At 30.9% G+C, this 21956-nt stretch overlaps 1 protein-coding gene across 1 annotated transcript; it reads left to right on the forward strand.

The window, feature by feature from the left end:
- Positions 1 to 600: 600 nt before the first annotated feature.
- Positions 601 to 21266, forward strand: LOC139502679 (heat shock 70 kDa protein 12A-like). Its single transcript, XM_071292212.1, has 7 exons — positions 601 to 904; positions 11085 to 11306; positions 16093 to 16216; positions 16753 to 17366; positions 18387 to 19183; positions 19693 to 19753; positions 20464 to 21266. The coding sequence occupies exons 1-7, from the start codon at positions 608 to 610 to the stop codon at positions 20485 to 20487; spliced, it is 2139 nt and encodes a 712-aa protein (XP_071148313.1). The 5' UTR covers positions 601 to 607; the 3' UTR covers positions 20488 to 21266.
- Positions 21267 to 21956: the final 690 nt, after the last annotated feature.

Raw genomic sequence — 21956 nt, forward strand, 5'->3', positions numbered from 1 at the left:
AAGAAACCATATTTTATGGGGAAATCAGTATGAAGCAACCTATGATTTAATGGTTGGAGTAACTTTGAGTTAACTGGAAGTGTCTTTTGTCACTGATTTAAAAAGTCCATGGTCGAAAGAACTTCAATTTTCCCCTCAACAGTTGGTTTTAAATTTTATTTAGTTTTAGTTATTTGGAAATAATGCATTAATATAAACCAGTAAATAATGCATTTCTATTCTAGCTTTTTAGTTGTACTGATCATGAAAGCAGCGAATGTAACAAAGGTCTGGCCCATTGTCTTCTTATTTAAAATATATTTGTGCATGTCTAAAAAGTTATATCTATATCATCAATAGATGATAACCTGCATAGATAAATATTCTTTTAAATACACATTCATTATTGCTATTTTTCTGTCAAATCAAAAGCAATAGAGTACCAATAAGGTAATTCAAATCATGATTAAACAACAACCATTTACTATAATTGTAATGTTTTAGACATGCACAAATATAATTCTAAATAAGAAGACAATGTACAGGACCTTTGTTACATTCGTTGCTCCTCGGTATCCCCTTGGGAATTGAATACTATACAACAATATACTTGCAGGCAAAAAACAATATGGTGGATCAGTCAAACTTTCTGATTGTTGCAGCTCTACATTTTGGAAATACACAGAGTGGTGCATGTTTCTCATTTTCTTCAGAATTTAAAAGTGATCCACGGAAAATTCATAGCAAGAGTTATTGGAATTGTGAAAGTAATAAATTGTCGCTTAAAACTCCGACATGTGTCCTATTAGACAAAGATAAAGAACTCAATTCATTTGGCTATGAAGCAGAAAATACTTATTCAGATTTATGTATGGACGAAAAACAAGATGAGTACTATTTTTTCAGAGGATTTTTTAACGAAAAGGTTTGTCCTTTAAGTAAAATTTCTATTTATTACATACGTCCGATCTGTTCCTCTTTATTGTAGTTATCTAAGGTACATTTGACATATTCATTATATGTATATAAAAAGAAGATGTGGTATGATTGCCAATACAGCTGTCTCGACACAGTGTGTCGATTTCAAACATTCAAATGGCAAATATATGATAAATAGCAATTGCATTTTTGCTTTATTACCATTTTTTTTTATTTAAATGTCACCCAGTTGTGTATGTAAATAATTAAAGTTATTAAGGATGCAATTGTTCACAATTTAAAGTAAGAAACAAAATTGAGCAAGCCAAGTAACACACAATGAAGAAATGTTGTTAACTCTTTCCCCAAACTTTTGACCCTTGGTGAATTGTTCTTTTGATTAACAAAGATATATATCTAAAATTCAAATAGGAGAATATTTTTATTTTAATCAGATCAAAACAACCTATTTGAATAATACCCAACATCCGGAACCGATGAGCACGAATATGCATAATCTACTGGAATTCTTTATATTGTATACACAAAGAAACATGTAGTTCGAATCAAATGGATCATCGATAAATTGAAATTTCAGTCACAAGGTGGCACTAAACTGTATATAGACCTTTACACCGGAAGAGGTTATGTGTGTTTTGAAGATTTTGGTCCGTGTTTATTTGCTTTCATTCGATTTTTTAAAAGAAAAAATGAAGTATTTTCGTCTTTAGATATCTTGAAACCATTCTGTTTCTCATATTTTGTTGTGTAATTGACATATGTGTTTGGTTAAAATTACCAGAATAAGGTCTGTGTCTTTGCTTTATTTGTTGGTAACCCTTTTTGTATTAACAACTCATTCTAATCCCATTTTTACAATTTATTGGTGCTAATTCACAATCTTAATAATAAAATTGAGAATGGAAATGGGGAATGTGTCAAAGAGACAACAACCCGCCCAAATAAAAAAACAACAGCAGAGGGTCACCAACAGGTCTTCAATGTAGCGAGAAATTCCCGCACCCGGAGGCGTCCTTCAGCTGGCCCCTAAACAAATATATACTAGTCCAGTGATAATGAACGCCATACTAATTTCCAAATTGTACACAAGAAACTAAAATTAAAATAATACAAGACTAACAAAGGCCAGAGGCTCCTGACTTGGGACAGGCGCAAAAATGCGGCGGGGTTAAACATGTTTGTGAGATCTCAACCCTCCCCCTATACCTCTAACCAATGTAGTAAAGTAAACGCATAACAATACGCACATTAAAATTCAGTTCAAGAGAAATCCGAGTCTGATGTCAGAAGATGTAACCAAAGAAAATAAACCAAATGACAATAATACATAAATAACAACAGACTACTAGCAGTTAACTGACATGCCAGCTCCAGACTTCAACTAAACTGACTGAAAGATTATGATTTCATCATATGAACATCAGGCACAATCCGTCCCGTTAGGGGTTTAGTATCATACCATTATAACATATATGAGAGGAACATAACCCGTGTCATGCCAACAACTGTTTTTAGAATAAATGTGTTTAGTTCCGATGCAAAGACCTTATCAATGACTCAATATTAACGCCAAAATATGCAATCTTTAATGACTTGACAACAGTATCGTAATTATATCCCTTCTTAATAAGTCTATTCAAAGGTTTTGTAAGTTTCTGAGGTGAATACTGACACCTTTGTGCTTTATAAAGAATATTACCATAAAAAATTGGATGTGAAATACCTGAACGTATTAAAAGTCTGCATGTTGAGCTATATTTACGAATAATGTCTTTATACCGATGATAAAATTTAGTAAATGTTTTGACTAGTTTGTGATATCGAAAACCCTGGTGTAATAATTTTTCAGTAATACATAAATGTCTCTCGTTAAAATCTAAAACATTGTTACATACACAAGCGAATCGTACAAGTTGAGATATATAAACACCGTAAGATGGTGACAAGGGAACGTCACCATCTAAAAACGGATAATTAACGATAGGAAATGAAAAATCATCCCTTTTATCATAAATTTTAGTATTCAGCTTTCCATTAGTGATATAGATATCAAGATCGAGAAAAGGGCAGTGGTCATTGTTAGTATTAGCTTTATTTAAAGTAAGTTCAACAGGATAAATTTCATTAATATACATACTGAAGTCGTCATTATTGAGAGCCAAAATATCATCCAAATATCTATAAGTATTATTAAATTTGTTTATCAGATGTTGTTTTGATGGGTCTTTCCTTATTTTTGTCATAAATTGTAATTCATAACAATACAAAAACAGGTCCGCAATAAGTGGTGCACAGTTAGTCCCCATTGGAATTCCTATAATCTGACGATATACGGAATCCCCAAAGCGAACAAAAATGTTATCTAGTAAAAATTCAAGGGCATATATAGTATCAAAGCATGTCCAATTAACATAGTTTTTTTGTTTATTGCTACTAAAAAATGACCTAAAAGAGTCATAAATTTATGCTTTCATGCATTTATCTATTTTTTTTGTTTCGATCAGATAAAAGTTATCACAATCTTTGCTTTGCTGACAAAACCTCTTGTTATTAGTATTTAAATTTCATTGAATTGCGTTGTTCTCTCAATTTTCCAGGAAAAAATAATATAGAGTGTTTAATGAGTTGTGATATTATGTGTTTTATATACAAATTTTAGGTTTTTTTATAAGAAATCAGGACATATCATCCCTATTGAGAGAATGATCCATTAACAAGTCAATTTAAAAAAAACATATAATTAAGATTTGAATATAAGCAGTCATTAGAAGGCAATATGTTACAAAACGATTTCTATTTAGTATATTATACATATTTTCCTACACATAATAAAAAAAACCCCGATTCTTGAGATCAAATATAACATGAAAAAAAAACCTTTGTTTTTACTCTTGTCGTTGCAATTTTGCATTTACCAAAGCATAATTAATATACTGTCAAATTTACAACAAGTCATCAAAAAACATATATGATCTTCATTAATTTTATTAAAACTATTTCCAGCAACAAAATAACCGATATGATAATTTCACTCGTAAGGTTGATGTTGAATTGACCTATATCAAAGTATTATTGTAAGAATAAAAACAAACAAATGACACAACTACAACAAGCGGCGGCGGCGGCAACGACAGCGGCGTTAGCTAACTTCTTAAAAGCTTTATATTTTAGAAGGTGGGGAACCTGGACGCTTTATACTTTGTATATAGATGTTACGAAGTTTCCGTCTGTCACATGACAATTGTCCTTGACCTCATTTTCATGGTTCAGTGACTACTTGAAAAAGTAAAGATTTTTTGTTATGTTAATTTCTATCTTATTATGACTAATAGGATAACTATATTTGGTATGTGCGTACCTTGCAAGGTCCTCATGGTCGTCTGACAGTTTTCACATGACCTCGACCTCATTTCATGGATCAGTGAACAAGGTGACGTTTAGGTGGTCAAGTGTATATCTCTATAAGCAATAGGTCAAGTATATTTGGTGTATGGAAGGATTGTAAGATGTATTTGTCCAACTGGCGGGTGTCATCTGACCTTGACCTCATCTTCATGTTTTAGTGGTTATAGCTAATTTTTTTGTGTTTTGGTCTGATTATCTTATACTGTCTGCAAAAGGTATACTATATTTGGTGTATAGAATCATGGTAAGGTGTACATGTCCAACCGGCAGTTTCAGTGGTCAAAGTTTTTGAGTTTTGGTCTTTTTTCCTTATACTATATGCATAGGTCTACTTTATTTTGTGTATGGTAATATTTTATAATGTATATGGCAGTTTCGCAGGTTTTATTTGACCTTGACCTCATTTTCACGGTTTATTGCTGAGAGTTTAGTTTTTGTATTTTTATCAGTTTTTCTTAAACTATAAACAATAGGTCAAATATATTTGTTGTATGAAAGGATTGTAAGCTGTACAAGTCTGCCTGGCATGACTCATCTGACCTTTACCTAATGTTCATGGTTCATTGGTCAATGTTTAGTTTTTCTAGGTAAAGTCTGTTTCTTAGAAACTATAAGCAATAGGTCAACTATATTTAGTGTATTGAATGATTGTATGGTATACATGTATTTTTCCTTCGGTTTATATGACCTTGGCCTTATTCTTGGATCATGTTAAGTTCATGTTATAGTTGTAGTAAAACTTTATATTTAGGACTATCAACAAAATATCAATTGTTAGTAAAGAAGGTGACATTTCAGCGTGTGTACTCTTGTTCTATTCAATATGAAAATTGTTTTGCCAAGGTCCTTATATGATCCTGAATTTATAACAAGTTGACCAATTATGCTTCTTATAAACAGGCAATTTTTTGGGAACAAATCATTTTTTTCATTTTTGTTTTGTTTTTCTCTTTTAGATTGTAAATTATCTAAATTATCTTATTTTTACTTATCCGTGAATTCTTACAATAATAGTAGTTTCTACGTGCTGTCTTATATTCTTAGTACGTATAAAAAAGACTAATTATAGCTACTAGACTTTTGGAGTGTCAAAATCTCGATGTAATTCCTTGATAAATTGCATGATTATATTGGTGATTTTGAATTTGTTCAAAGTTTAGATTTTTCTACCCTATATACAACCTTGTCTCATATTATCATTAAGAAAAAAATCACACACCTAATTAAATGGGCATTTAATAAGTCAGAATACATCTGTTCAAACTCTTTTAGGTCATTTTTAGTAGCAATAAACAAAAGAACTATGTCAATTGGACATACTTTGATACTATATCTTCCCTTGAATTTTTACAAGATAACATTTGTGTTCGCTTTGGAGATTCCGTATGTCGTCAGGTTATCGGGATTCCAATGGTGCCTAATTATGCACCACTTTTTGCGGACCTGTTTTTGTATTGCTATGAGTTACAATTTATGACTAAAATCAGCAAAGACCCATCGAAACAACATCTGATACAAAAATTTAATAATACGTAGTAGAAAATTGATAAGAAGTAATGGATTCGTAAACGATAATCAACGAGCGACTACTTTATCGTTTACGAATCCACTACTTATCAATTCTCTAGCTTAATCCATTTCTATTAAAATCTGTTTTATGATTTGACAATGAATCATTGGAATGTCATGAAAATAATTTCGTATTTTGTCATTTTGATTCTATAATAGCTTGAAATGATTAGATCTACACGGTTCACATTTATATTAAAGTTAACATGAGTTCAATTTAGCTTAAATGGGCTGTTATTTCCCCTTTTTAATACCAGATATTATGTTTGTATATATATTTTTTATTCGATGTTTAATCATTACACTTTGTTTAAATTAAATAGATTTTGGTATTTATGATTAATTTAAAAAGTCATATAAAAAATATCCAGAATTTATTAATCGTTTTTTGAAAAGTAAAAAAAAAACAACTTAAAAACCTTTAACCATTAATATTCACATATATAGTATTTTAATTTATGATGAAATAAATAAAATTATTGGTTTATTTGAACAAGTATACATAAATTTTGTATAAACTGTTTCCCTTTATGTTTGAACTATTTTAACGTTATTACATTAGGCATCCATCGTCAATCAGTCAATAAACTAGTAGTATTTGTGGTACGCATTCTGAAGCACAAGAATAATTGCTCTTGCTACAGATGTACAATATATAATTATGTTAATTTTTAAGACTTTCATGCAAGCTCTTCATAGCGGTGGTCGTCTAGTCGTTGGCACCGAGAGAAGTAACTGTGATATTAACAGTGCCAACTTCAAACCTAGTAGCCGGAATAAAACAAAATATAGTATTGTTTTTCTCGACCAAAATATTGTTTTAATCTTAGAGGTATAATTTATTTCATTTTTCATATAAAGTTGATGATTTTGTTTTTGGTTTTACAAATTTAAAGAAGTAGTTTGACTGTCATAGCTTATCACATTGAATTTAAATTAGAGTCCGTTGAATGTTGATGTATATTTAGACCATTTATAACCATACAAAGAAAACATATTAATAGTATGATATCAATTTGATACTGAAACCAAAAGTACGCATGTGCTATGATGAAAAGGAAAAGTCCTTGTACGTAAAAAAACAAAGTGTCATGTTAATATGGATGTTTATGTTATCAAGGAATTGTACTAATAAGTAATATATCCAATTCCTTGATTCTATAGTGTTGATATATTTTATTAGATAACAAAAAGACAAGACAAAAAATACAGTTTATTGACATGCATTGATATTACGAGTATTATTTAAATGTTAATTTATGTCAGCACTTGTGATTTAGTGGTATGATGCATAGACTGCAGACTTAACTGACGAAAATACGCGAAAGTTCAAACCTTGCATTTGTCACTCGTTTTTAAGAGGATAGCATATCGTAAGTTAAAAGTTTAAAGTTATGATATAAGTTATCTTAAGTTAACACTGTGGTCAGTGGATTCTTGAAAAATAATCCACTGTAAGAACATTAGACTGACGTCAGAGAAATCGGTTAATTTTATATATTTAGATGATATATTGGCTGTCAAAAATGACGACTTCAGTATGTATACTAAAGAAATTTATCCTGTTGAACTTACTTTAAATAAAGCTAATACTATCAATGACCACTGCCCTTTCATTGATCTTGATATCTATATCCTTAACGGAAAGCTTCATACAAAAATTTATGATAAAAGAGATGATTTTTTTATTTCCTATCGTTAATTATCCATTTTTTTTATGGTGGCGTTCCCTTGTCATAATCCTATGGTGTTTAAATATCTCAACTTGTACGATCGCTTGTGTATGTAACAACGTTTTAAATTTTAGCGAGAGACATTGATGTATTATTGAAAAAATAATTACACAAGGGTTTTCGATATCACAAACTAGTGAAAACATTTACTAAATTTTATCATCGGTACCAGGACATCATTCGTAAATATAACTCTACATGCAGAAATCTTATACGTTAAAGTATTCCACATCCTATCTTTTATGGTAATATTCTTTACAAAGCACAAAAAAATGTCAGTATTCACATCAGAAGCTTACAAAATCTTTAAACAGATATTCATATGATGAAGACATAATCTTTCAATCAGTTTAATTGAGGTTTGGATCTGGCATTTCAGTAACTGCTAGAAGTCTGTTGTTATTTATGTATTATTATCATTTTGTTTATTTTCTTTTGTTACCTCCTCTGACATCGGACTCGGACTTTTCCTAAACTGAATTTTACTGTGCGTATTTTTATGCGTTTACTTTTCTACACTGGCTAGAGGTATAGGGGCGGGTTGAGATTTCAAAAAACATGTTTAACCCCGCCGTATTTTTGCGCCTGTCCCAAGTCAGGAGCCTCTTGCCTTTGTTAGTCTTGTTTGATTTTTTATTTTATTTTTTTGTGTATAATTCGGAGATTATTATGACGTCCATTATCACTTAACCAGTATATATATTTGTTTAGAGGCCAGCTGAAGGACGCCTCTGGGTGCGGGAGTTTCTCGCTGCATTAAAGATTTATTGGTGACCTTCTGCTGTTGTCTGTTCTATTGTCGGGTTGATGTCTCTTTGACAGATTCCCCATTTCCATTCTCAATTTTATTTAAATTCTGCCAGAAAACCATGCAATAGGCTCTAAATGCAATGTTCTGATATTGACTAACAATTGTGCATACATGATACCTTCATAGCAACTAATCTCTGTGCAAAACTTGTTTTTCAAAACGTTGAATTGTGGTCTCTTTATGGAGCGTCTCCTATATTTAGCCATTAATGGTTAAAAAAAAGCTGAACATTAGCCATTTTAGAATTGTGTCGTTTGTTTTCTCTTATTTTTGAGTGTAAATTCACATTGCGATAAGACGTGTCACGGTACTTGTCTATCCCAAATTCATGTATTTGGTTTTGATGTTATATTTGTTATTCTCATGGGATTTTGTCTGATGCTTGGTCTGTTTCTGTGTGTGTTGCATTGTAGTGTTGTGTCGTTGTTCTCCTCTTATATTTAATGCGTTTTCGTTTGTTAACCCGATTTTGTTTTTTGTCCATGGATTTATGAGTTTGAACAGCGGTATACTACTGTTGCCTTTATTTAGAAGTTTTAAGCTGTCAAATACCAGTGTTTGTCAACAAGAAACGGTTTTATTTGTAAGAATATGATGTGAATATATATTCTAACTGACAGAATATGTTGATGCTTAAAGTCAACCTTTTGTTCTTTATTTACTTATTCTGGTCTGAAAATTTGAAGTTTGACCATGTTTACAAAACTGCTCTTTTTTGAAAGGCTATAATTTCTAAAGTAGCAACAAAATCAAATATCTACAAAATATATAAAAAAAAATCCAATTTCGGCAAATGATCATCGTACTCGATGTAAAATTAAGGGATGTAGATATATTAAAAAACAGACAGACACACAGGCATTACGATTATTATATTTACCCCATTTTTCACTACCATTGGTATACACCGTTTATTTTACAGAAGGACAACTAACAGTTACAGATCAAGCTAGCCCTTCTGGCCTTTTTAATAATTTGTTAAAAGAAAAATGCTGAGGGGATATGTTATAGATAATGCATATTTTAAGGTTTTTCTTGTCGTCGAACACATCGAAAGGTGTCACGATTGATCAAATGAAAGACCGACTGTAGGTAAAGTATGTATTATCTGACTTATAAATCTTCAAAAAATTATTATTTTCTACAAAGATTTTCAGAATAAGCATCTAATCTTACCGACCACACGAAAGTGGAATATTCCTTTCTAATGCGTTCAAGTTTTAAGGCTCGTTGAGAACGTGTAATAATACTCACTAATTAATCTATATATAAACCTTAGAAATCATTGTTACTGTAACCACATGAAGTAAGACTCAAATGAATTGTTACTACTTAATAACGGCGGTATATGAAAAATACAAGTCACTTTGTAAGAAATTTATAAAAATATAGAAAAGTTATACATGTTAAATGCAATAAATAACTTGTAAATAATTTGCCAACATTGGATGTTTGATATTTTTTAAAACATCCATTTGGCTATGCACTGATGTTTGTTTCACGAAAAAATAAATGTATATAGCAAATATAAATTTAAATGGCCAGTAAAACTGTTTAAAGCAGATTAAGTTTAGTAGAAACTTCACACTGTTTTACTAGCATTCAAGATTTCAAAAACATAAAATGTTTCAAAAGTTCCTTCATGCCTTTTTGAACAATATTTTGTATTTTGCATGGTTTTCTTGCAGACTGTTTATTTAGAAGGTTGGAATATTAGCCTTAAATAACATACTTCGCATGCAATCTTTATTCCGTTTCTAATGATTTCATGTTGATGATTTCATTTTTTTCCTGTTTTTCTTGCGTCATAGTAATTTTATATTACATGCAAACAGTAAATATAAATTTGAAAAGTAAAAACATACAGCAATAAAAAAAAAATATACTAAAAAACAAACAAAAAAGATTATATTGCCTACCTGGTATGAAGTTACAGGAAAGATGTAAAACTGTAATAGGCTATAACTCTTCTTTTGAAAAGTTTTTGGTTTCTTTTAATCATAACATTATCTGATTAATGCCGACTATTATTTAAACTTTCGGAGTAAATTTAGAATTTATCTATATAACAATACATACAATCGTCCATGACACGAGAGTAATATTGCCTGTTAAACATTAATGATATAATGAGTATCCTATCAGTTTTCTTCAATATCAAAAGTTAATATACTAGTACCTTGCCCCCTAGCTTGTTGTCTATGTTATGCCTTGTATACTGTTGTTTGTATTTTAATCTTTTGGGCTTTTTTTAAAAATGGCGTTGTCTATTTATTTTCTAATTATGAGTTTGAATTTTTTTTTGATATCTTTCACCTCTGTTTGGTAAGAGTCTTATTCCGCCATTTGTCTTGATTCTATTAGTATTGATCTGTGTATTTTAACGGGCGTTATGTCATTAGCCTGTATTAAGACGATAAGTTAATTTAATATAAATGTATATATATCTATTATCATCTTCATTTTAATATGTTTAGCTGAATGCTGCAGGTCTAATTACTATCTTTTTCTGAGTTATGTTCGAATATTAATAATGACGCACATGTGCAAATCATCATAGCATGTGGTTTAATTCATATTAATAAACATGCAAAATGTGGAATATTTGGAGAAATTAAAATAAAACAATAATTCATATCATGGTTTAGAATTTCAGCAGGGATATGGTGTTAGTGGATGCGACTGGCAAATCTCTACCTGCTTGTCACGTCTTCAAAATATTCATCGAAGCATTTGTTAATTATACAATGCAAATTATCAACAGAGAGAAACGACTTGAAAAAGGTCACTGGATGTGGACGTTGGTCGTCAATGTTACTGCATATTTGCGGCATACTGGTGAACAGTTTTTGAGATCATGTGCAGAGCAGGTAAATATATTTTCTAACAGTATGGTTCAAATGCAATGTTCTGGTGTACAACACATGTGTTCATATATATGTATATCAAAACATAATGATATTCTAATCGAATGTCATAAACTGCTTGATAAAGGAATAAAGTATGATAATTCAACTGGCTGGAAATGTAACTTTACACATACCCCCATGATACCTCCTAAGAGAAAATAATAAATACACTTAGGTCAATGCTATGTTACTTTAGGATTCAACCAGTTGTACATAAATGGATTCTTATTCATTGTGGTAGATACCTGAGACAAGAAAAGTGTCCCTTGTACACAGCGTAATAGTTTGTGGTCTGCCATGTTAAAACCAGTTTCAGAGTTATTGGGAAATTTTATTGTGAATACTAAAATCTGCTAAATACATCAATCTACGTCAATTCCATCTTGCAATATTAATCAAACAATTGAATTTTCTACCCTTAACATAAAAAATACAAATTCCAGACTTAAATTCTGATTGACATAATTTATCTTATTAAAACCTGTCTGATTCCAACAAGACTATGTAAAGCTGTCCATGTTCAGATACTTGATTTCTTGATTGAAAAAATATCTGTTATGTTAAGAGGACGTGTTTTTTCAACAAACAATTGACATTCATATGGGACCTAACTGTAATCCTCTTCTTACCAAATTGTTCCCGTATTCACATGAGGCAGATGTCATACAGTAGCTTTCTATGAAAAGAAGCTAGCATTATCCTGTTAATTCAAGTATTGCTATATAAATGATGTCCTTTCATTAAATAGAGTAAAGTTTGGCGACTATTTTGACACATGTAAATCTGCTATGTATCTTGCTTGAGATCTACAAGGTAGCAATGAGCACAGTTGATGGTTACATGTTACTACCAAGATGCTTCACAAGTGGAACCTTTTTGTTTTTATAACAGACGAAACGATTTCAATGTTAGAATTATAAATATTTCTTACCTTAGAAGTGAAAAACCAGCTTTATGTATCTGCGTACATACGATACTCATGAGTTTGTAGATGCTATTCAGACTGGAAAAACGTCATCTTTTCCATACCAAATAAAAATGAGTCAAGGTTTGAAAAGAAATATTCGTCCTTTTTGTCCTGTTTATTAGATGTACCAAAACCTAGTACAGTGTCAATATAAAAAAACCAATACAGTATGATCTTAAGTTGTACACAACTACTTTTGCATAGGTACTATTTCTGTACTAAAAATATGTAGTACTGGAAATTTACTTTTAATATTTAGTACTATTTCTGTACTTTAAAATTGTTGAAATATTTAGGTACTTGTGTTTTACAGTACTTAATTTGTACTAAATATTTTGGTACAGAAATAATACAATATTCCATGTTTGAAAATCATAATTTTAAGAAATTTGAAATAGAAAAACGTTCAAAATGCTGAAAATGTAATGGAAGTAACCAAAAATATGTAGTACCTAAATTTCAAGAACTGTAAAATACAGGTACCTAAATATTACAATAACTTTAAAGTTACAAAATAGTACTGAATATTAAAAGTAGATTTCCAATACTACAGATTTTTAGTACAGAAATAGTACCTATGCAAAAGTAGCTGTGTAGAGGTTATATGCTGACGTTGTGTATATTTATCTGTTACTTTGCAGTTTTCCCTGCATTTGTGTTTGTAGCATTATGTACCTTTTGGTCATATGACTCTAGGCTTGGCTAGGTATTTATACACCAAATATGTTTTGTGTTGGCCGTTCCTGATAAGACAACAGACGCAATTTAGACTCACGAAGTTATGATTGCATTTATCTTTAACTTAATTTGTGCTTCATTGGTATACATTTCCCAGCTACTATGATATTCCAGAGCTTCAACTTGCTATCATGATTCATTGACAGCTTTTTACCAAAGGTTGCCTATTTATAAAGTTGAAAATTACCCTTTCGAAAATTTTATGAATCGGTTGACCGTTATGGAATATCATTCTTCCAAATGACAACAGATATGATCATAAATGACGACAGCAGAACATGATGATTTGGAAGATTTGACTCAATACACTTTTCCGGAAAAATGTGTGCTGCTAAGAGATCAGATTTATTCATATCGGCATCCGGTAAATAAGGCACTTGTGCGTCAGCAAACTATTAAAACAGTTTGACAGTCGCAGAAAAATCCATTATATTGACAATGTGTGAACAAAACTAATAGACATAACAGGAAAAAATATCAAACACATGGGTACAGCAATCGACATTGTGTGATAATCTTATTCAATATAAAAACAAACAAATATGTCAACAAAGAAAAAACAAAATAGCATATAGACAAAGGACATTAGAAAAATGAAATTCAAGAATATAAACATGATCATAGCGCAATAACACATTTTCCGGATGTATAAGTACTGATCCACGCCAAACGGATATTACCAAAAATGAACAAAATAGTAAGGGTTAATAATTTATAAAATTAATACAAACAAAAGAACACTATAACATGTTTTTAAGATGATAAACAAGATCAGTACATGCAATCTACAATTCAAGGCGATCATGTGTTTTTTGTGAAGTTAAAAACGAATATTTATCAACAAGGTTTTGGTATATTTCGATTAACTCTAAAAAAAAAAAGGACAACTGTTCTTTGATATAACCTTGATTTATTAACTTTCTGCTCAGACTGGAGAACTGTGTAGGACTTGTAAACCATCTTTGTATAATTAAATTAATATAAATGTAATACTAAACAGAAAACAAGTAACTGGTGGCCACGATGTTATGTCACAAACATAAGGTGTTAATTTTTTTTTGTACACAAGATCCGGATTTCGACAATAAATGTCTCTTCAGTGATGTTAGAGATCGAAACGGTATTTGAAAGGCCATATAAAATAAACCCTCATTTTTAGATGGACTCTTGAATTTTAAAGGGGCACTAGCTACGATATATATAAAAAAATAAAGTATGATTTTTTTTTAGATCAATCATTAATCAAATTGGAATAATGAAATAATAATTTGCTTTTAGCAATCAATTTCCTTTAATTTTGTTGAAATAAACGATTAAACATAATTTTTGACTGATTCACTTGCAAGTGAAAACGTCATCATCATTCTAACCGGTATTCATGTGAACTTCAAGTTAACCCCTAGCTAGAGATTGACAACGCATGCATTGTACGTGTACTGGTTATTTAAAGAAAAAGAATGTCAACAATGAAAGTGAAACTACGGTAAATCATTTGATTACTAATTCGATGCACATAAAATCATTCTTATATGGTTAAAAACAATGAGAAACATCTATTTTTAATCTATAAAATAAAATCAAACAGACCTATAAAAATGCAATTGCACGTGTTGGTTTAATCTATTCGTATCTTTATTTTTGTTTACACCGCTTATATGGTCATCTGAGGTCAAATCGATAGTTAATTAGATGGCGTCTGGACTAAGATACACACGAAACGAACCTATATATTATCTACCCCATGCTCTGTAAACTGTTTATTTTATACTTTTGATAGTTTGGATAAATGTTTTACATTGTTATAAACCAAATATGAGAATTTGAGTCAAATTGGTTACAATGAATTTGACAGCTAGTGCCCCTTTAAGAGTCAATATAGGATGAACGGATCATATAAACCGGAGGGAAAATATGATACAACGAAAAAAATTTAAACGAGTCTAAATTGAAAACTGCGTTCAAACCTATGATTGCGTTAGATAAGAACCGCAATTTTTATACGTGTGCATGTAAATCAAATGTCGTTGTAGAAGGGTCTAAATACAGCACAAACAACATTTTCCAAAGACCAAAAAAGTAAAGAAGTATATTTAAACAAAACGCATTTGACTAACAGGTCGAACAACTGATGTCCTTTAACCCTGCTGACTGCCATTGGCGATTGCCAAATAAAATTGATCACAAGATGTAACAAAATGGATCTTAATATAAATTTAATACTAAACAGAAAACAAGTAACGAGTGGCCACGATGCCTATATATATATATATATATATATATATATTTAGCTGATCTGTAACAATAACATCTTCATGCCTTATATATCATGTACTGTAGTACGCCGCTAGATTAAAACTGACGTGGAAAGGTAACACATGCCCACCGAAAGCTCTTTTTTGAGAGCCCAGGTGGTCGTGTGGTCTAGCGGGACGGCTGCAGTGCAGGCGATTTGGTGTCACGATATCACAGTAGCATGGGTTCGAATCCCGGCGAGGGAAGAACCAAAAATTTGCGAAAGCAAATTTACAGATCTAACATTGTTGGGTTGCTGTTTAGACGAGTTGTATATATATATATATATATATATGCGAAAGCAAATTTACAGATCTAACATTGTTGGGTTGATGTTTAGACGAGTTGTATATATATATATATATATATAAGTACGTCTGAGTCAGTGACAACCCTACAACAGATGTATCCATCGGATCGCCATCAATGATGGTGATACATGGCTGTGTACATAATGTATATATATATATATATATATAATCACTAACTTAATATAAACCAAATGATATAGTATGTTTCCATATCTGACATCTGGTCTCTTGTAGAACTCACCAATGAGAAATTTAATATGTTATTGAAAGTATTTATAACATTACAGGAAATGGTTTTCTTTTAGAAAAGCAAATAAATATTGCTTGATAACAAAACAGTATGTATGCATTATACAAACAACAGCATACATCAATAAAGGACAGTAGGTTTGATACATTTCGTGCATGAATTATTCAATTGTATTCTATTTATTTTTAGGCAGGAATAAGCTCTGATCAGTTAATCTTTGTGACAGAAGCGGAAGCTGCATTTATGTCTTGTCATCAAGACCATTTCCATGAATTACAAGACGGAGCTGAATGTATGATTGTTCATTTAGAAGGTATTGCATTTTGTGTGAGGTTCTATGTGACATTTATCTATATTGACGTGTTTTGATATATTTGTTTAAGTCTTTATTTTTTATTGAGATTAATTTATTTAATTCTTACAACTCAGCATTATGTTTCTTGATAACATAACTGGAGTTAATTATATAAGATAGGCATGTTTCAGTTCAGAATTTATGAGTTAAGACCTGTGAATTGGTGAAGAAACTGTCTCATAATCGTGAAAACCAAAATGTCTTGTATTCAAAAGTATATAAGTGAAAATAATATGAGATCTATTTACGTGTTGGTATGTATTTAATGCATTTAAGTCCTTTTAATATTCTCAATGAAAACACGTACACAATATTTCAACAAACATAGGTCAATAATAATAAAGACAAATGTTTGGATAACAATATGCGGGCATAGTAAATTCTTTTATAAACAATAAATTAGTACTTAACTGTTGAGTTACATGACGGCTCCAGACATTATATTGAATGTATGGTTTACTTATGAATTTTTTAACACTATTTCCTGATATTAGATTGTGGTGCAGACATAACAGTCCTCAAGAAAGATGGTAATCAAGTGATAGAAAAATATCGGACAACAGGAAATGATTGTGGTGACGCATCTGTAAATAACAGCTTTTTAGAATTTCTAGTTACAATTTTTGGTTCACAAGTGATGACGTCACTGAGAAAAGAAGACCCTGTAGGCCTTTTAGATTTAGAGAAAGATTTCATTTATTGTACTGTTTGTTCAAAATTAAAAGAAAGAATTGTCCTGCGTGTTCCATGTTGTCTCATCGATCTAAAGGATGTAATATCTACCTCTATTTATGGCAATGACATTCGGTTGAGGGGTTACAAATTACTAATTTATTCCAATGTAATCCGCATCTTATTCAAACCAACGATTGACAGGATAATAAACCTGATGGATAACGTGTTTACAGAGTACAAAAATGCACATAAAGTGAAGGAGATCGTCATGGTTGGCGACTTTTCTGAATGTAGTTTAGTTCAAATTGCTGTGAGACAGACGTTCTCAAATAGAAACATAACTATACCAACAGACTCTGGACTAGCAGTGATGAAAGGAGCAGTTACATGTGGCAACCAGCCTTATCGGTACAAGCAGCTTACATCAACTGAGGTGAGATAATGTTTAGTTGGCTGGCTTTTGCTGGAATATTTTATTAAACATTTATATGTTGGCCAATTAATTATGGGAAATTTTATTAGGAAAAAAGAATAAAAAAAACTCCAAGGTACATGTAAACTTAAAGGGAGCAGTTTAATCTTGACATGCCATTAAAAGCAGATTTAATCGTCTGAGAAACATTTGTGTATGTGCCTTTCCTTATACATTTTCTGTTTATAAAAATGCATATGAATCTATGATTTAGTTTTAGAAAAGATTAACTATGAAAATAAATCACAGTGGAACCGAAAGTTGAATGAAAAAAGACAAATGGATATAAGATTTTTAGTGGGTATATTTTAACGATTTTCGAAATTAAACAAACTATTTATTACACACATGTAACAAGCTATAGTTTACCTTAATATCGAAAAATATTTTTTTCAAAGAGGGATCAAATTACTGCCAGTATCACGAAATTTTCTATAAGACAAACATAATACAAGATATAGGATTGACATCCAGATCAATTTAGTAAGACATGGTTCATAAACCATACAAAAAAATAACAACAACCAAAAACAGTTTACTACAGAGCTATGTGATAATAACAAGATTATACTAACAATAGTATCATATAAAAGAATATTAACAACACAATTGACAACGGGACTAACAGATAAAAGAAACAGAAGGCTACATTATTATATAATAAGGATTTGTCCCACAGGTACAAGAACAAATAAAAAATAATCAAGCAGCTAATTTAAATTAACTGAGGGGCATCACAAGTCTACCACTACCATTGAGAACGAAAATAACAAGGAGACATAAACGTGATAATAAAGTAAAACTTGTCGAGATAGTGAAAGAAAGAAATCAAATAATAAATCGGGCTATTGGAGAAAAGAGATTTGAGAAGCAGCTCTTCCTAATACAAATTGCCGTCAGGCAGAACACTATTTTCAACATTCAGAGCAAACCTAAACGGAGTATCTGTTTGCTATAGATATTTTTTTTCCTTCATTTTAGATGAAAGCAGCACAAGCCTCAGTTACAACGTGCATCTTTTGTGACAATCTAGGTGTTTACCACTGTACCGAATGTAAATCGGCATTTTGTCATGAATGCAGAACAAATCATGATAAGTTGCCGACTGCGAAGAACCACACAGTAACAGATTTGAAAAAAACTGATCCGTCAGCCTTTTCTTCTAATGCAATGTGTGTATTGCACAAGTCAGAATTCATTTACTTTTGTACACGATGTCATGATCTGATATGCGGTAAATGTGTTACAACTGAGCACAAGGGTCATGACATCACAGATATCAACACGGTTGCCAATGACTACCGAAGAAGAGCAGAGGAAAATATTTCCGATTTGAAACTAGAAGTCACCAAGCTGTCAACAGTAGTAGAACACATGACAAAATATGAAAAACCGACCATTAAAATAATATCTGAAACCGCCTTGGCAGAAATAGATGAAGCTGCCCAAAAGATTACGAAAGCAGTTTTCTCCACAAAAGATAATAAAATTGATGAAGTACAGAGTCAACTTGATATAGAAACAGAAGAATTTCAATACGATCTAAAAAACAAAGAACGTATATACGAACATCAAAAAACCATTTACGAAAGTTTGGAGAGATTAATGAGTGTATCACATGATATCACATTTATTACTTCATATGACACTCTGAAGAGAGATATTCATGACATTAGTGATTACGTTGAACCAAGAGGAAACGAAAAATTATACAAGTTTGATAAGAAGGGATTTGTTCAGGAAGTTGTCACAGCTATTGTGTCCGATTTTGAAATGAGGTAAGGAATCATTTATGGACTTGAAAAATAAAAATACAAACACGCATGCAAATAGAAATAAAAAAATAAAAATAATTAAAAAAAAAAAATTAAAAAAACCTATAAAAGGGAAGCGATTACTATGGGCATGCTCGTTCCATTTTCCGCAATTTTGTTTCCAATGCACTTTCTGCATTCAATGCATTTGGACCCTTCGACCATTTTTTAAAAGCAGAATAATAAGACTCTTGAATTGGTATTTCCCAAATAAATCCTAATCAGAAAACTGTAGATGAACTTTAAGATAGACAAAATTCAAAAGGATTTCATTGGCTAAAATTGTATCGAATCACGTCATTTTTCCTCAAATAGACAAACGTGTCAATTGGAATTTACTTTGAAAAATACGTTTAGTGCATCAATACAAGTATTCGTTTAATTACAACATACAGTACTGGTGTGTATTAACTCAAGATACACTTTCTTAGTATAACAGCTAGTACAAACCAATTGTTATTCATTATTTTCAGCTTGGTGGGTAAAGAAGATGGAAGTGTTGTTTTAATGCACAAAACAGACATAAAAAAGAGGGTAACTTAATAATAATCAGTGATTGATTTTCCCGTTTGAATGGTTTTACACCAGTAATTTTGGGGTCCTTTATAGCATTTTGTTCGGTGTAAACTAAAGCTCAGTAATGAAGGCCGTACATTGAACTATAATGGTTTACCTTTATAAATTGTCATTTGGATGGAAAGTTGTCTCATTGACACTCACACCACATCTTTCTATATCTATATAAGACTATACATTTGTTTTATAAGCGGATTTCTTTTATTTTGATGAAAACAAACAATAAAGCTTCTTTCTCTATTCATACATACTCAATTAGATCACTGATTAACATCTTGTAGCTTTTAACACGACTTTATCGCAGATAAACATGTGGACATTTTTTGGGGACTTTACTGTTATACTTACACAAGATGTTTAACACTTCTGCACTTATTATATATTTTTAAGAATTTTAATTTATATGTCAAATCATTTCACAAAAGTTTCCAATGTAGCACAATGGCTATTCCTTGATCCCTTAAATTATAGTTTGGGATTCTGTGTTGTGTCCTACAACAGGTTAAGACTATGTACTAACAAAGAAGTAAAGCTTAAGGTTGCTAGTCGTTCTATGATATATTTGATATTCTTGAGAGAGAAAAAAAACTTAAATATATGTATCAACGTACAAATATTTTGAATCATATCAAGCATAATATTGAAATAATCTTTTGTTAATTTTATAGGAAAAAAAAACAAAGAAGAAATAATACTCTAAGAAAATGAGAATTCTAGATGAACGAAAGGCTTGCAGAAAATGAATTCTCCATGCATATTGCATGGTGTACAATAAACATTATTATTACTGAAAGTATTGACCTTAGTGTTAACTGTATTCATTTCTCATATGCTATGTTAGTTGTGTAGTTAATTTATCTTGCTGTTTTTAACAAATATTGTTTTTTTCTACATTTTTGATATGGTAAAGCATTTCAAGAATATGAAAATATCTGCTGAATGATCCTATATAAATGTTATCCTTATTTATTTTCTTATTTTTAAAAGATTCATAACCAAAAGTAATACTCAAATTCCAAAAAATCTATAAAGGTGCACCTTTTAAATTTTGTTTATCTTAAAATTAATTTACAGATTTCTAATTAGGATTTATTTAGGACATACAGTATTTAACTGTTTAAATATTCCGTTATCAAAAGGATAAGCCTGTAATTCATTGGTTGTCGTTTGTTTATGTGTTACATATTTGTGTTTCGTTATTTTGTTTTATATAAAGAAGGTCGTTTGAATTTTCTCGTTTGAATTGTTTTACATTTTACTACAGGGCCTATTACAGCTAACTATGCGGCGTTGACTTTGCTCACTGTTGAAGGCCCTACGATGACCTATAGTTGTAAATGTATGTGTCATGTTGCCATGATGATGTTGGTCTCTTGTGGAGAGTTGTCTGATTGACAATCATACCACATCTCCTTTCTTATAAATGTGTGAAACATAGAAATAATTTACTAGAATAGTAAAGTCGTTTTTTATTAAGAGAAATAAAAAAAAAATAACACAAAAAAAATCGTATTTCAATATTTGTTCCATGTGTATGCAGTCGATTACCATGTTATGTATATCTATAAGACAGTAACAATCAAAACCAAGAAGTAAACAAAGACCCATAAAACCAAAAGACATTTACATCAACAGTTACAAATAATAAATAAAAAACAACACGAACTCCACTAAAAACCGGGAGTGAAATCAGGTGCTCCGGAAGGGTAGGCATTTCCTGCACCGTATACGGTACCCATCGTGTTATTTCTTTTTTCAGTTCGGTAAAGATGGAAGGTTATTATGACTGAGGAAGAATATCAGATATGATTGCTGACACACTTTTATCGTAATGGCCTATCAGCTCATGATAGCGACCATAAATTTTTTCGAGTGATGACCTTAGTTTGATTGATTCATATCCCTGTCTTATCAACTTTTGAGAAACAGTATTCCTTGTTCAACAAGATCAACGTACTTTGAGCTAGCTCTAGAGTAACGTATCAATTGAGACACATATACTCTATATGCTGGTGACGCTGGAATGTTGTTACACAAAAATGGAAAGTATAAAACAGACACTGCATGAAACTATATGTTTACTTTGTGTTTCATTTGCTTACGATTTTATGTATAATGTATACAATACAAATCTGTGTACTCATTTATAAGACAGCATTTC

This window comes from Mytilus edulis, chromosome 14 (genome assembly GCF_963676685.1).
Source record: "Mytilus edulis chromosome 14, xbMytEdul2.2, whole genome shotgun sequence".
Lineage (NCBI taxonomy): Eukaryota > Metazoa > Mollusca > Bivalvia > Mytilida > Mytilidae > Mytilus > Mytilus edulis.

Excerpts from the sequence above, each read along its gene's own strand:
- LOC139502679 (XM_071292212.1), top strand. The coding sequence starts at position 608 with ATGGTGGATCAGTCAAACTTTCTGATTGTTGCAGCTCTACATTTTGGA. Across the intron at positions 11,307-16,092 it reads TGAGATCATGTGCAGAGCAG|GCAGGAATAAGCTCTGATCA; the intron begins GTAAATATATTT and ends ATTTATTTTTAG. Across the intron at positions 16,217-16,752 it reads TATGATTGTTCATTTAGAAG|ATTGTGGTGCAGACATAACA; the intron begins GTATTGCATTTT and ends TCCTGATATTAG.